The 17,830-nt window shown below is 39.8% G+C and overlaps 2 protein-coding genes across 2 annotated transcripts in view; both read left to right on the top strand.

The window, feature by feature from the left end:
* The window catches only part of LOC137255717 (adenylate cyclase type 5-like), a 95,003-nt gene extending 93,609 nt beyond the window's left edge, over window positions 1-1,394 (top strand). The window contains exon 20 of the mRNA XM_067793213.1: window positions 284-1,394. Coding sequence (XP_067649314.1) covers window positions 284-430 — 147 coding nt within the window. The 3' untranslated portion in view covers window positions 431-1,394. The remainder of the gene's footprint in view (window positions 1-283) is intronic.
* A 9,447-nt stretch (window positions 1,395-10,841) lies between these two features.
* LOC137256160 (inositol 2-dehydrogenase-like) lies at window positions 10,842-17,830 on the top strand. The gene is made up of 7 exons (XM_067793864.1): window positions 10,842-11,063; window positions 11,481-11,551; window positions 12,291-12,399; window positions 13,171-13,301; window positions 13,483-13,709; window positions 16,449-16,614; window positions 17,624-17,830. Exons 1-7 carry the CDS (start codon window positions 10,852-10,854, stop codon window positions 17,740-17,742), a joined length of 1,035 nt encoding a protein of 344 aa, XP_067649965.1. The 5' UTR covers window positions 10,842-10,851; the 3' UTR covers window positions 17,743-17,830.

A 17,830-nucleotide genomic window follows, 5' to 3' on the forward strand; every position in this document is an offset into this window, starting at 1 on the left:
CAGAGCATGCTTGTAGGATTTTAGTAAAGTTGTAAACTTATCTGGGGTCATCCCAGATTAAGGTGACGTGACAGAAGTACACAACAGATGTCAAGTATCTGTTTACTTCAGCCACTGGCCAGTCTGGAAAGTGGAGATGGGAGGTGACTGCAGGTGACTCACCAATAGTTCATTCAGTATAATAGAAAATTAATGATGAGTATGGACTGTTTCTCTTTTATGTAATGCAACAACCTTTCTTTGTCTGCTCTGAGAGCATATCCTTTGACGATTGTTTATGCAGGTAACACAGGATGTTTACACGTTGCTGTCAGAAAGAGGCTACTCTCTGGAGTGCCGTGGCATTGTCAAGGTCAAGGGCAAAGGAGACATGACGACCTACTTCTTGCTAGCACCGCCCAACCAGACAACAGAAGACACGAAAATATGATTACCTGCACACAAGGAGACTTGTATGATACCAAGGTTCATGGTCGAGTATCAAGGGTTTGGTCATGAAGAGGAAACAGTAAGCATTCCTGAAGCTGATGCTAGCAGCAGCTGATGATGCTGGATGTCTTTCCATTGTTCCATCTGTCCTCAGCATCTATCAGCAAACTAACTGTGCTCTCAAGTAACTGATGACTCTTCTCCCTGCCTGTCAAATATCACCAGTGCTATAAACGACTTGTCAAATGATGTGAAAATTTAATCAAAATTGTTGTCAAAGAACATGAACAGGTGTCCCGGGGATTGAACCTATCAAAGACCTTACACAGGAACTTGCTGAAACCCTGACAGAGGCTCCCTGGAATATGCTGATGCATTTATGAAAAAACACTGCTGCTTCTTGCAGAAATGACTGTATGTTTGAACAGAGTGACACATTTATTTTTTTGTGCCACCCAAGCCATGAATTCAACTTGGTAACTGGACATTTGGGTCTCCAGTCGTAGATTACATTGTAGAAAATTAGTCCAAGTTTGAGAAGTGTTCTCTTACTCTTTGAGCAGGTTGCTGACAATAATCAAGGGTGTTTTATGTAAACTTTGCAGAAATATACAGAAGTCAATATAAGCCAGTGGAGGCTATATCGACACATGCGTTGTTGAGTAAGTTTTGTTATGGAATTATAATGTCTCAGAACTAAGAAAGGTATATACACTTGTGTGCAGGATTAACATGAACAAAACGGGCACATGTCTACAGCTTCCTGTGTTTTTAGTGGTTGTCAACAGAGCGTTAACAAGAGTTACCATCCTCAGAGTCACATGGTGCCTTGTCATTGAAGATGTCTGTTCATTTGGAATGTCCAACACACTCCAGGTGTTTTGAATGTATGACTGGTCCGTGATTGTAACTTGTGAAGGAGAAAAACAACATTCATATGTCTGTTAATGTATTTATTGCAGATGTCATTGAGATAATCAGTTCAGTAAATCTTTTGTTTGTGGAGGGAGAAAGGAATGGTTCTGTGGTTGTGTGACTGCAATTTTAACAAAACAATTTTTTTTTTAAATGAGCAAAAATGTGTCAGTGAAGAAGTTTATCATGAAGTTTCCACAAACTATGACACAATTTGTGGCCTTACTAGCTACTCCTGTAGCTGTTGGGGTAATCCTCTGAACAGCTACTGCAAGAGTTTAGTGAATTTGTGTAGAACTACATACCCAGTGTACGTGCTTGTGTATAGAGACCCAGATCTGGGACCTACACACATTCTCTTACAGATGTTTCTCAAGTCATATCTCATGAAGGCTCTATTCTATTATGGCCATTTCATGGTGCTTGTGCTAAGGACTCGTGATTGGTTGCATGATTTAGTTGTGCAATCAGCAACTTTGTTTCAAAAGTGGTTGGTCACAAAACCTTGGTACTTTCCATAAAGTTTAGAGCCTCCTCCCCTGTGTGATATGCAATCGTTTCTAATAGACAGCGCTCAGTCATGTCATGGTGTCTCCATTGCCCTTGTTGACAATGGACAAACTAGCTATTAGTTGTCTCGTGTGTCATATCAACATAAATCATCAGTAGAGGAGAGATTTTTGGGACCCACTTTCTATTTCTAGTTTCTGATTTTCAGTTAAACTTGAAATACAGAATCTATCCTTTGCATCTTGATCAGCTAACTGCATGTTGGCACCAAGTTGGATCAAGGATTGTTGGAGAACGGGGAAATATGTCCCTGTTACGTGGGAAGATGTTACTTGTGTAATGTCTGATGGAAGAGAATGGTACACTGAGAGTATGTACTTGGAATAGTATGGAATCGTTTTTGAAATAGGTGTGATAAGTAATACCTAATCAAAACAAATGATAGTTGTGCTTGATGGTGAAGGAGTGTTTGATGATCTCTGAAAGTATCTTCATGAGGCACAATGGAACTTGGTTGTGGAGGTCTGTATTCGTGTATAATCATTCCTTTTGAATATGTATTTTTGTACATCGTTACTCGCGTTGCATTTTTTCCCGTCCCTCAACACTGACTCTGTGAAGTGTATTTTGATAACATGTACATCACAAAGGATAGTGATACCTGCCTTCTCCACCGCGTGTCTTAATGACTATTGATCTCATTGTGTGTTCCCTCTTCTGTTTTAGGGACCAGTCACTGAGTTGCCTCCCCTCCCTTGTTAGGGACCAATCACTAGAGTTACCTCCCCTTCCCTGATTTAGGGGTCATTCACTAGAGTTATCTTCCCTCACCTCATTTAGGGACCCGTCACCAGTGTTGCCTCCCCTCCTCTGTTTCTAAATAGGGTTAGCTCCCCTTCCCTCCTCCTCTGTGGTAGGGACCATTCACTGCAGTTTAGGGAACATTCAGTAGAATTTTGGGTACCAGTCACTAGAGCAACCTCCTCTCTGTTTAAGGGACCAGTCACTAGAGTTACTTCTCTTCTCTGTTAAGGAGACCATTCGCTAGAGTTTTATGGACCAGTCAGTAGAGTTGCCTTCTGTCCTTTATTTTAGAGGCTGTTCACGAGGGTTTTTGGGGCCAGTCACTAGAGTTGCCGTTAACAAGACTGGAATACATTATAGTGGCTGTGCCTTTGCAACAAACTGTGCTGTACAAATACATTGTGTTTCTGGGATGACTGAGATTCACATTTGGTGCTGTCTGAATGCTTTTCAAGCAGCATATCGGCAGGATAAGATAGGAGAGAAAATGACTAATACTGTTGCTGTGATAAGGATTAGCAGATTCTCACAACTCCAGTTTTTATTTTGAAAACGTCCTAATATTTGTTGTTGTTGTTTTAATGTTGATCTCACGCTGAATAAACTAAATGTTCAATTATGCTAAAGTCAGCAACATTCTGGCTTTGTCACACTGACCCAGATATACAACTTGGGTCAGACGTGACATATCTAGATAGTGTGGCACACAATATACAATCGGCTTGGGTCACCTTTCATGAACAGAAGATTGTCTTATCATATTGGTTATCACAATAAAGACGATCATGAGTCACCAGGTGATTATTAGTGTTGCTGTTCTATCTGCTTTGAAGAAACCGTTTGCCTTTTGTCATGATCTCATTGGAGATGCAGAAGTCATGGTGTGTGCTCACACTGCTACTCATGTGAATTGTTGCTGTATAATCTGCTAGAGTTCCTCTGCTCATCGAGCTGTTGGTGAAGCATTCTGACTACAAAAACCTTTCATTTTTGCTTCTACACAAACATACCACTGCTCGTTGCTTCTCAAACAACCTCACTACTTATGCCTTGTCTAGCTGCTTGTCAAGCCTTCTCACTACAGTAAGCATTTTTACTACAGTACCACTGTTAGTTTCTTGTCAAGCAAATTTACCACTTACACCTCTGCTAACTGCTTGTCAAGCAATCTCCCAAGTTATACCACTGCTAGCTGCTTGTCAAGCAATCTCCCAAATTATCCCTCTGCTAGCAGATTGTCAGGCAATCTTACTACTTATACCTCTGCTAGCAGCTTGTCAAGCAATCTCCCAAGTTATGCCTCTGCTAGCAGCTTGTCAGGTAATCTCCCAAGGTATACCTGTGCTAGCAGCTTGTCAAGCAATCTCCCAAGGTATACCTCTGCTAGCAGCTTGTCAAGCAATCTCCCTAATTATCCCTCTGCTAGCAGCTTGTCAAGCAATCTCCCAAGTTATACTTCTGCTAGCAGCTTGTCAGGCAACCTCCCATGTTATCCCTCTGCTAGCAGATTGTCAAGCAATCTCCCAAGGTATACCTCTGCTAGCTGTTTGTCAAGCAACCTCCCATGTTATGCCTCTGCTAGCAGCTTGTCAGGCAATCTCCCAAGTTATACCTCTGCTAGCAGCTTGTCAGGCAATCTCCCAAGTTATACTTCTGCTAGCAGCTTGTCAAGCAACCTCCCATGTTATCCCTCTGCTAGCAGATTGTCAAGCAATCTCCCAAGGTATACCTCTGCTAGCTGTTTGTCAAGCAACCTCCCATGTTATGCCTCTGCTAGCAGCTTGTCAGGTAATCTCCCAAGTTATACCTCTGCTAGCTGTTTGTCAAGCAACCTCCCATGTTATACCTCTGCTAGCAGCTTGTCAGGCAATCTTACTACTTATACCTCTGCTAGCAGCTTGTCAAGCAATCTTGCTACTTATGCCTCTGCTAGCGGCTTGTCAAGCAATCTCCCAAGTTATCCCTCTGTTAGCAACGTATTAGGCAATCTTACTACTTACACCTCTGTTTCTTGCTTGTCAGGCAATCTCCCAAGTTACACCTGTGCCAACTGATTCTCAATCAATCTTACAACTTATCTGGTCTGGTTGCTTGTTTTGAGTGATCTCACTGTTTGAATTATGCCCCTGCTAGTTGCTTGTCAAGCGATCTCACTACTTATGCCACTGCTAGTTAGTATTCAAGTGATCTCAAAATTTATATGTCTGTTAACTGCATGTCAAGCAATTAAACTTCTTATGCCTATGCAAGCTGCTTGTCCAGCAATCTCTTAAGTTATACCACTGCTAGCAGCTTGTCAAGTGATCTCACTACCCCTGGTAATTGCTTGTGAAGCTAGCTCACTGCTTTTTTCGTATTAAATATCTCAAACTTACTGACAGAGATAACAGTGTTATTATGTTTGCCTAATAGAGTCGTGTAGAAAATCAACTTTATCAAATCTGATGCATTCCCATAACTGATAACTGACTGAGAGGCTGATAATCAGTCTAAATATACTGCAGGATGATCTCAAGTATTGCATAACATGAAGACCACCTCAGAAGTTGTGTCATTCCCACCATATTAGTTTCTGCAGTTTCAACTGATGAAAATAGAGTTGTCATTGTCTCTCAACCATTCATAATTGCACATGCTGTATTTCACAGTATATTATTTCTGCGGTCATGTATAAAATTCCATGACAGCAACCATACTTAAAAACGTCACACTGTTCTGTTAGTTGTAAGCCCGGATTATAATAAAGTCTTACACTAATGTGTGGAAATTCATCCAAAGTGATTGTTCAGAGTTGTCATTCCAAAACTTTGGGTTTACAATATTTCTCTCATTAAATGCTCTGGTACAAAAAGCACCCTCTGATCATCTTTTAGTTTTATTACACAGGAAACCACCATTGTATAACTGCATGTTTCATTTTCATCTGTGTCATAAAATTTTCATAAACTGCCCCTTTGGAAATGGCCTTTTTTTGGCAAGCACACAAACATTAAATTAATTACTCACCGGCTCACCAATGACAACAAATTTAAGTGATTGTATATAGTTTCAATAAACACCTCCATTGTACATTTACAAATTGTTGACATGTTTATTTTGGAAAAGATGGTATGTTTTCGACATATTTTCATTATCTTTGTTCAAGAATGGGCTGGATTTATTCTGTTTGTATGTTATAATGTATGAAAAACAAAGCAGTTGGTATCAATCACTGTAAAACTTGTGGTTGACCTTCAAGTCAGTATGTATAACATTATATCTACTGGCAAACAAGGCTAAGTTGAGCCCTGACCTGACAGTTAACCTGAATTAGTTTGTATGTGTGCCGTCCTCTGGTGCTTATCATTGTGAGCGAATTGGGTCCCAGGTTGTCTGCGATTGAGTGTATTGCGATGGGTGAAGCATGTGGTCTGTTTCAGCAAACTCGATAGTGGCAGAAGCATTTGTTTGCATTTTTCAGTAAGAAATTAATGTAAATGTATAGTCTCTCATAACCAGTAATGGTTGGCTCATAAGTTACTATGTTCCATATTTTTACAGAATCTCCTTATAATATGAGGTGTGAGCTGAAAAATGTACCAATCATGTGAGAGTTTCATGAATAAGGCATGTGCAGCTTCTCGTGCAATCATTTCATACACCTTACGTGCACTAGTCTAGGTCTGCTCTCCCTTTCACAAACCAAATGGGTATGCTCAATGCTGTGTACTGCCTACACCTCGTAAACCTGTTCTCTGTGCCAGTCCAACTTATCCTTGTTTGCCAGTAGTGGATATTTTCTGCATGAGAAGTAAACATTAATTCAGTAGAGATAGCTTTCAAAGTATGGAACTGATGTCAATATTTATAATTACTTTATAGCTGAACAAGTAATCAGTGATGTCATTTTTAGAATTCGAAGTTGTGAACATTTCCATCCATTTTCATCCTTTCACTTTATATAATTTTCTGTGCATTTTTATCACATTAATTAATATTTATGATTCCTGGTTGTGTCTGCTATTTTTGGTGAATTTTAAGTTGTCCGTAATTGTTAGTCCTTGGTAGTGTGGATGTAAAATGGGGTAGATAATATTTCAAACAGACTCCTTTTTACAGTTTCAACACATATTCAAGGTATATACAGTAAGACAAAAACTGTTAGCACTCGGTCATTCTACATTTCCAATTCTTGGTAATTTTTATGCTTGTTTATAATTCGTAATTTTTGTTTCAACAGCTGTAAAAGTGTTAGAGTTTCTTAAAACTTGGTCGTTACAAATTTTAGTTTTATACAATGATCTTACAAAAATGGTTGCCTCAGTAACTGTTGGTGCTCTGTTGCTGATGAATATTATTGTTGTTATTCATCTAGTCAATCAAATTATTGGTACTTTACAAGGATGAGTAGGATCTGATCAATGATGTTTACTCACCTATATGTACGCAGTGTTGATGATAATGTGGTATGGTATATATTGTTTGTACCACACTTATCACATGTTATGTCATTACTCGTATATATCACATTGTTATAACACTTTGTTGGTGTAAATCATGTAAATATCACTCACATTTCACTCACATATCACTCACATGTTGTACAGCATACACGTATAATGTTACATGTATGTACATTGAATGTTGTGTATTTCATTATTCCGCCTGTTGTATATTTTGTTTTATTATGTAAGCATATTTTTCTGGCCACCTGATTGGTCTAGAGTCAGTCATGTGACTGTTTTACAGAAAAGCATATTGATTCCAGTGCAGGTCTGACCAAAAGTCCTAGTGATTTGAGTGCACTATGATGTCAAGTTATGTCATTCCATTGTTTACATGTCACAGTAGTGTTGACATAACGTTCTTGATTTGTAGTGAAAATATATAATTACTTTTCTTGACTAAATGGACATGTTTTTTTCTTTTTAGAAGCTTTTTACTGGAAATTCGATAAAAAAAAAACAATTATAGATTAGGGAATTCAGTCAATACCTGTTCTTATGGACCTGTGCAAAACAGTGTTGACCTTGGACTTTGCCCTCTGTCAATATTACCTTTCGTAGGTCCTAAAACAAAAGACAGGTATTGACTTCATCCATGGTCAGTGTTACCTTTTGCAGGTCCATAAGAACAGGTTGACCTCATCACCAGTCTGTGTATATTAATCACACATTGTATATTTCAAGTATCTGTTCCTATGGGATTGAATCACACAACATTTGAAATTATCCATATATTGCAGATGTTGATTAAAAGTGGAAATGATATCGGCTTAAAATAGGGTGCTTGAAATGTTCAAGATATATTTGCCTTGTGTAACCTTCTTGGTACATAGTCAGGTTAGTTTAGCCGTTAGGCAACCATGTGTACACAATTTATCCTTTATCTGGCCAGTAATGAATGATCTGTGTACAGTTTGTAGGTTTGTAAGTTCTCAGCTCAGGTACTGGATTTCACCATTGTGGTAAATATGTTTGACCTCCCTCTCCTTTCACTTTAACATCAAACTGGTAGAGATGACTCTCTTACCCATCTCACTCACTCACTCTTCACAATTTTGCACTCATTCTGATAAATCTGTTTTGATGACATATTTGTTAACTTGAATACACAATGCCAGGGGTCAAATGTGACAAAGATTTTACAGTCAAGTTTCATTAATCCGACATCATCCATTACACAGCAAACTGTTGGATTGACAAGGATGTCAGACTAATTCATAATTATTCAATTTGTTACCAACAAAAGCCTAGGATAAAGCCGATAATGAGATGAAAGGAGGTCAGATTAATGGTAATTAACTGTATTTGGGTTTACACTCTCTCAGTAAAGTACAGATTGAAGTACTTTTCCTGAGTTGAGTCCCATGTACGATTCAAACCCACACTCACAGAGTCATACACCTGATCACATCACACAAAGTCAGCCATCTAGCCCACTCAGCCACCACGTTGAGGAAGATCTGAAATCTCTGCAAGGAACAATTAAGTTGTGTTGTGTCAGCAGTTTGTGACTTTGTGTCTCTCAGGAAATTATGGTAATAGTAATCATTATCACACATCTAGCATCTTGTTTGTAGATTCCTACCAGGTTTCTCAGTTGCTATGCTGAATTGCGTCCCTGACGCGTACTGATTTCCTATTTCGCATCCTAGATTTTCACTGATTATGATTTTGACTTTTTCATTACCCTCCTTTCATAGCGAAAGCTAATTTGGAACTTTTCAGGTAATATTTCAGTTTGAAGTGACTTTTCTGCTTCTTTAGAAATGCATATTAAGTTGTGTAACATATGACAACTGTTATAATGTATTTATAGAAATGTTGTTGGATTGTGGCTGTCTGCTATTTGTATTTGTTCAGAACTCCCATTTCTCCTGTATATTTGTATAAATAAAGTACACTGTGATATGGACTCACTTTTTATTTCATTAATCTGCGGAAATATCGCCATTATGTATGGTCACTTAAGCCTAACTGGATACATACTTTCACTTTCATACTTTTTAATCGTACTTTGTGAAGACAATTTTTAGCATGAATAGGAAACTTTTAAAGTCATTTGCCAAATGTTTGTTCACCTGACTGACAAAGTAGGGTTCTGTCAAGCATCAGTGTCAAGCATGGACTGAAACTGTAAGCCAAAAGTCACTAGGTTCATTCATCTGATTGGTTGAAAAACATGATCGAATGGTATTTGATTGCCGGAAACAAAAGTGGTGATGTCATTCATATCATATTGTGATGTAACAAATGAGCAGTTCCAGATGCTACCATGGGAACCAGCTGAAACAGCTGGTTGATGACACTTCACTGCTGTACCTGTATTTGATGTCAATGAGTACAGACAGTAAAACCCATGTGGACCTTCCAGTTTACTTTTGTGTTTACAATGCCTATAAACATCATGTGTTAGCCATGTTCCTGGTGTGATTGAGTATTTGAAGCAGAGGAATACTTCATTTGAAACCTCTGACACAGTCGGGTTCAAATATTACCAACTTACTACACAACCATGTGAGAATCTTATGAGCAAGGCATGTGTAGCTACGCTTGGAATCAATTTCATCGTCATGCACTGCATGTGCACTATCCTACATCTGCTCTTTGCACATATCGAATTGGTTTGCTCATTGCTGTACTTATGATAAAAACATTGTCTGCAACAGTCCAACTTATCCTTGTTGGCCAGTAGCTACCTACAACAGATGTACGCTGAGATAGTATTATTGATCTTATTTGTATCACATCTTCCTGTGTTACATCAGGGAGACTGAGATCCCATGCAGTGATCTCTGATCCTTTGAGATAGTCAGTCAACCAGATGCCTGGGACAAGTGGAGAATGTGTAAGGCAAGGTGGATGCATCCAGGTTAGGGTCCATCTCAAAAGCTGAGAAATATTCAAATGAAAATGAAAAATAGGATAAAAAAAAATTGTTGATATTCCCAAAACTTAATTGAATCATGTGGTTGTGGTGCTATAGAAAATACGTGAGTTGACAAATTTTGAATTTGCATATGACCAAGTGACCAGCACAGGGTTGAAGGCAGACTTAGTGAATGCTTAGTTTCTGAACATACATAACTTTGATAGTAACAAATAACACATTTGTATTAAAAAAGAGTCCCAGTGAGATGGGAAAAAATCGGAACCTAAGGACATCTAGACTTGCATCATTTAGAGCTTTAGCTTTGCAACCTGTGAAGGTCTGGAGTAGAATAGGCCTTCGGAAACCCATGTTTGTCATAAACGGCAACCATACTTGGATTGGTGGTCAGGCTCAATGACTTGGTTGACACATGTCATTGTTTCCCAATTGCGCAGATTGATGCTCATGTTATTGATCACTGGATTGTCTGGTCCAGACTCGATTATTTACAGATCGCAGGCATATAGCTGGAATATTGCTGAGTTAAAATATTGTAAAACTAAACTCACTCACTATAGGATTGCATGGAGGATGAGGTAGTTGGGGAAATAATGTGGTTCAGGTTGAAGGGTGCCTAACATTGTAAAGAACTTGTGGCAGTGACAAATGACTAGTTTGTTTTCTGTTTAATACCACATTCAGCTATATTCCATATCAGTAAGAGCAGCCTGTAAAAGATTGAGACCAGATCATCCCTTCTCCTATCTCAGTTCGACGTCCCTGGATTTTGAAGGAAAAGATGCAACAGAGTTTTGATACAAACCCTTGCTATATATAGCAATGGCTGTAGTGAACGTTGTTGTGTTTGGCTGTGGACGGATGGGGAGAGTACACTTGACCACCCTGGCTGCACTGACCAGGGTGAGGGTCAAGTGGGTGGTTGATGATGCAGGTATCCACCCTAGAGTCCAGCAAGTGCTTGAATCCCTCCGACTGCACACCACAAACGTGGCTGACATCGCAGATGTTGACACAGTGTTAGGAGACAAAGAGTGAGTATGTCAGGTATCCAGGTGGTGGATGTTTCAAATGAGTCAAGGTTGATATTTGTTTGTTGTTCAACTACTTGGTAAAGACAATTCTAGCTATATACTGATGACCTGTTAATAAACACAGTGTGGACCATAAAAACCTGTGATTAAAAATATGAACAACAAGCATATCATCTGGGTCAGAATAACATACTGCAGTCCAGTTCTTTTTTGAGATTTGGGTTGAGGGGGGATGATTGCTGGAATATTGTCATCAAAAAAGAAAATATATCCATCTTAAGCTTATAATGAAATTATTCTAACATTTTATGAAATGAATTAATGAAATTATAATAAACTTGAAAACATTTTTTCAGATCACTTTTACTGTTTTCTTTGTCCTGTGGTTCAATGTCCCTGCATATATTTGATTCCAAGGGTGACGGCTGTGGTGATTTGTACCCCTGCCTCAAACCACGAGTCCCTGATACAGGCTGCACTGAAAGCAGGTATGTCATACACTGGACACTGGTATGTCATACACTGGACACAGGTATGTCACACACTGGTCACTGGTATGTCAAACACTGGACACAGGTATGTCACAGTGAACACAGGCACGTCACATACTGAACACAGTTATGTCACACAGTGGACACATGCATGTCACACACTGAACACTGGCATGTCACAAACTGGACAGGCATGTATCACACTGGACACAGGTATTTCATACACAATTATGTCACACACTTGAAACTGGTATGCCACAAACTGGAAACAGGTATGTCACATACTGGACACTGGTATGTCATACACTGGACACAGGTATGTCACACACTGGTCACTAGTATGTCAAACACTGGACACAGGTATGTCACAGTGAACACAGGCACGTCACATACTGAACACAGTTATGTCACACAGTGGACACATGCATGTCACACACTGAACACTGGCATGTCAACAACTGGACAGGCATGTATCACACTGGACACAGGTATTTCATACACAATTATGTCACACACTTGAAACTGGTATGCCACAAACTGGAAACAGGTATGTCACATACTGGACACTGGTATGTCACACACTGGACTCTGGTATGTAAGACAGTTTCAGGGCACAGGTAAGTCACACACTAATCACACGTATGACACATGCTGAACACAGGTATAGTGTTGTTTGCATACTGACTACAGGTTTAATGTTAAAGTTCATATATAAATTACACATCTTGTTTTCTAGGGAAGCATGTGTTCTGTGAGAAGCCCATTGGTCTGAGTAGTGAAAGCGTGAAGTCCAGCTACCGCCTTGCAGCCGAGAAGGACCTGACACTGTACTGTGGCTTCCAGAGGTGAGATATAGTCATGTGTAACTTGTAGTAAAATGCATAACTTCTTTGGCCTAGTTTTTGTTCAATGTTCATGACGGTACCAGTGTGTGTTTTCTGTCCACATTCAAAGTTTGTGCCATTATTGATAAAATAGTGTCGTATTAATCTTAACTTGTTCTCCATACTTGCTGATGACAGGATATTTGTGTTTTAGCTGAATTACTCTTCCAAATAAGTCAACTCACTAGTTTTTTTCATGTTTCAAGTTTCCTATTGTTTAAAAGAATTTATAATATTTTCTATCTTCGGCATCACAAGCGATTATGTGCCACAGATAACCCTGCTGCATATTAACTGTGGTATGTTATTCCACTACCGTTCAGCTGACCCGTAAAGATTCGAGGTAGAATATGTCTTCAGCAACCCAATGCTTGTCACAAATGATGACTATGCTTGTCGTAAGAGGCGACTAACGGGATCGGGTGGTCAAACTCGCTGAGTTGGTTGACACATGTCATCGGTTCCCAGTTGCGCAGATTAATGCTCATGCTGTTGATTACTGGATTGTCTGGTCCAGACTCGATTATTTACAGACCACTGCCATATAGCTGGAATATTGCTGAGTGCGGCGTAAAACTAAGCTCACTCCATATCAGGTATATACTTAACAATAGCTTTATTCTTACAGTATGTTCACCTGACAAGAAATGTCAGAGACAGTGAAAGCAAATTCTGTACTCAGTATTCAGCACATGAACAAGTCATTAATGGACATACAATATTTTCCTACAGACGAAAGGATGCAGATTTCAGTGAAGTATATTCTAAGATCAGACAGGGCGTCATTGGCACGCTACGCATAATCAAGGTTACGTCCAGAGATGGCCCATCCCACAATACGGCTGACTTCCTTAAACACTCAGGTATGGCGTAAAGTGCTTTTTCTGCCTTCCCTGTATCTACCCTCTTACTTTCAAGAATGATCATATATACGACTCAAAAAATGAAACGCATAGCTGACAGTTGTTGTCAGTTTATACACTTAAAGAGGTCCTCTTCCTCTCTAGTGGCTGGACTAATCTGTAACTCACTCACTCACTTCAGGTGGAATATTTCTGGACAGCTGTGTTCACGACTTGGATATTGTATGCTGGTTGGCTGGGGAACGCCCCCTATCTTTAGTAGCGTATGGCCACGCCCATGAAGAGATGTTTGCAGAGTGCCAGGATGTAGACATGACTTCGATCATGGTCAAATTCCCCAGCGGTGCTATAGCAACCATAGACAACTCCCGTATGGGAGCAGAGTATGGCTACGACCAGAGGCTGGAGGTACAGTATGATGGTCGTGATGTTCAAATACAGGATGAGGACTATTTTGATAGATGTACAACTTCTTTATTTTGTATAGGGGATTGTTTCGACTTAGATTCTAATGTATACATACACACACAAGAGATGTTTTGACAACAGATGAGGAATGAGACAAAAATGAAATGTTCATACAACTGAAGAGGTTGATAACATAGACAGTATACAGGATTAAGTAGGTAGACAGAAGCAAGTGGAGGATGTACTTGGTTGTATGCTTAAGGGATTAATGATGTAGATTGGCAGCCAGTGGAGAAGTGATGTACATAGGTATTTGACTGTAGTCATGTGAAGGAGTGAGCTGTATATGATCATGTGAAGGGTTGCCATGGAAACCATTTATGCAGACATCTGACTGGATATGCGGATATGAGGCTGGAGGATTGATATATGTTGCCATGGAGACCACTAGAACAACATTTTTTTTTTACTTTAGTCTGATTGCAGTGAAGATGTAGTGATGAATTTCATTCTAAACCAAACAGTAAATGGAATAAAGTGAAATTAAGATTGAGAATCCTCATTAAATTTTACCTTGCCAGTTGAACAGTCTCAAGATTTTATTCAGTTTAGGATAAAAGTTGTTTAATAAATGGTCATAGATTCAAATCATTATTATTGGTTTGTATTAAAAGGGGGTATGCACATTAAATGAAACACCAAGAACAAGTCGGCTTCATCACGTGTAAGGTGCATTTGTTTCACTGTTTTAACTACTGTGCTTAGAATCACGAATATTGAAATACAAATGTTCTTCAGTTGTGGAAAATGTGCATGAGCTGATATTTTGGTACATGTATTTTCATACTGGCTCTTAAAGTTAGAACTGAGCCTTTCTCTTAATATTCTGATGTACATTTTGGGGTAATTTTGGTAATGCATAGATCTCAAACAGTATATGTGTACAGACCCTTGCCAGATATATTCGGACACTTGATGTGTCGCTATTAGGAATATCATATACTACCGACAAGAAATAAGGGAACTAATGAAATAATAGCGAATTTGAAACTGCTTTAAATATCCACTAAATCAATTTTAGGTGTCAAGTGCAATATCTGGTGTGTCCACCATGTTGGGCAACACATTCACGGCACCTTGATGGCATGCTGTTAATCAATTTCCGGATGGTTGCCCGTGGTATTGCCCGCCATTCCTCTTGGAGAGCTGCACCACGTCTCAGAGATGTTCAGTTGGGGACATTTATGGGGACTTAGAGGGCCAGTCCAAAGTCTGGATACCTTCTTGTCAGAGATAAGCGAAGACAATGCGTCCCCGATGTGGTCTGGCATTATCATCTTGGAATACAAAATTTCGGCCGATAACTCTAGCCAATGGAGCCACAACAGGACAATATTTGGTCAACGTATGGCTGACCAGTCATGGCTCCGTTAATGATGACCAAATCTGATCGTCTGTCATGTGTAATCCCATCCCACGCCATGACACACCTATACCTCCATATCGATCATGGTCAAGAATTGCTGCTCTGGCATATCGCTCCCCGCTCCGATGCCAACAACGTTTTCTGCCATCTGTGAATCGTAGGCAAAACCTTGACTCATCAGAGAACATGGTGTAACGTCAGTGGCGCATAGCCCGTCCCTGATGCTGCCTAGCCCATGCCAATCTTTGGCGCTTATGGTGACCTGAAAGGGTGACACCCTTAAAAGGCCGTCTTGCTTTCAGACGAGCTTGATAGAGTCGGTTTTTAATGGTTGAGGTTGAAATGCGTCTTCCAGTGAGTGTGTGGAATTCTCTATTGATGGCAGGGGCCGATTTAAACCTATCGCGTAGGGCAATAAACGTAATGAGACGATCCTGTCGTGGTGTCGTTGATTTTGGTCTACCACGCCCAGGTCTCGTTGCAACCCCACCCGTTTGACGGTACCTATCCCACTGGCGTGAAATTACACTTTTTGATTTACCCATCTGCCGGGCAACTTCACATAATGATGTCCCCCCCTCTATCATCCCCACAATTCTCCATTTTGTTGTTTCACCGAGATACTGCCTCAGAGGCCTTTCTGTCAGTAAGTGTCAATCTCTATTGCATTAGTGATTGCGACTTCTCCAGTACATTTACAGGAGTTAACTTCTGTATGCACGTGTAGCACGTGCTGGGCATGCATTATGAGAAATTCCATTGTCATTGGATGTTGCGTTTGGGAGATACGCCACGATAACGGACCCTGTCACAGTCAAAGCCATCTACATTCAATTTCTTGGTTCCCTTATTTTCTGTCGGTAGTATAATTTCCATAGATATTTACATAGTTAATTCAGTGTAAATAATTTTCATGAACAAAGTTTCGTAAGATCTAAGTAAAAATGTTGCACATTTTTGAGGACTTGTCTTACCTACAAATACATAATTTCTGTTGAAATTTCCATTGAATGTCAACATGTGTAGAGTGCCTGGAACTCCTTTAACATGTCAGCCTATGGGGTTGTGTATTGTGGAACCATACATAAGCAGATATATGTGATGTCATTCGTTAAATACTGGTCGGAAAACTGAACTGAAATTATGTACACAGAGTAGAAATGATTTTTTCCCTGCCAAATTTTATAAAGATCCATCTGGAACTCACTTCATGACAATGATTTATGCTACACTGAAAGAACATGTAAGTCTATCTAAATTATGTCATGTGTCCAAATATATCTGGCACGGGTTTGCACTTTATACTCCCACAGGTACTGGGTTCTTCAGGGATGTTAAAGATCGAGAATCCCCGGACCAGCAGTGTACAACAGTGGTGTGATGTCGGGACTGTGCTGGCTCCGATGATCCATGATGGAGTACAGCGATACCTGTCAGCATACAGGACTGAGATAGGGCATTTCATTGACATTGTTACAGGTGATACCAAGTTTTACCATAGACGGGTTCAGAACGTATTCCTGGATTATTTCTCAGTTTATGTGATTGATGATGCTGTAATGTTACCTTTATCACAGTCTAAGTAAACTTCGTCTCAGTGTATTTTGTTACACTCCACCACTGAGTCTAACAAAACCTAGTAGAAGGTCGCGTCTGGTAACGTTTGAGCAACCAATGACAGTCCAATCAAATGCGAGACAATTTAATAGATTTAACCAATCAGACAACGGCTACTATTTAGGGATCGGAGGGACTTTCAAATATTCAGGTCACCGACACAGATCTCTCCACAAACAAAAATCAGCATATAACACAGTTATTTGACCTGCAGTATATACGCTTTTGGGTTTCTGTTGACAATAATGATGACTACCATTAGCTAATATTTCCGCAAGATAACATCCTTGAATATTGTCAAAAACACTATTTTCAGCAACTGTTTACTCACCGTTGTCATGGCTGTATGTACGCCGTGTGCATCACCTGGAAGCGATCGTACGCTAAATAGCATTTGGAATCGTTCGGGTACGAACCTTTTCGAGATAAAAAGTTCAAAAGGTATGTCCACTTTCGCAATTTGGTAAGCTGTGTTCTGATTGGTCATTCTCAAAGGTTACCTGACACGACCTCCCATAAGGTTTTGTTAGACTCAGTGGTGGAGTGTAACGAAAAGTATGGAGGAAAAGTTTACTTAGAATGGCATTATGAAGAATGCACAATGGCATTGAGAAAGTGGTCAAATGTTGACATGACACATTCTCAGTAGAGATTTTTTTAGTTTATTCCCATCCAACATTTGACTGACTCACTGTCAAATCAAAAGCAACTAATCTTCAGCACACAAAGTATGCCATCAAACCAACTCAGGTATCTAGGCTTCAAATCATCACTGCGAAACTTCAGCTCAGTTCACTGACCTAATGTTGCTACAAACAATGAAGTTCTCATTGTTTCACCTGGTGTAAATATATTTCGGGGACTGTTACAGGTGAGAGGGAGCGTGACATGAGTGCCGAGAGTGTCATAACAGTCAGCCAGATGGTGGAACTCTGCCAGGAGTCTCTTGACACTGGACGCTCACTGCCTCTGCCGCAACTCCACATATAGGCTCCACAAAACAGAGAAGGCTCCACAAAAAGCTCTGTTCACAGGCTATATATGAACTTGATGGGATGTGATAAACAGATACTCATTT

This window comes from Haliotis asinina, chromosome 11, assembly GCF_037392515.1.
Source record: "Haliotis asinina isolate JCU_RB_2024 chromosome 11, JCU_Hal_asi_v2, whole genome shotgun sequence".
Taxonomy (NCBI): Eukaryota; Metazoa; Mollusca; class Gastropoda; order Lepetellida; family Haliotidae; genus Haliotis; species Haliotis asinina.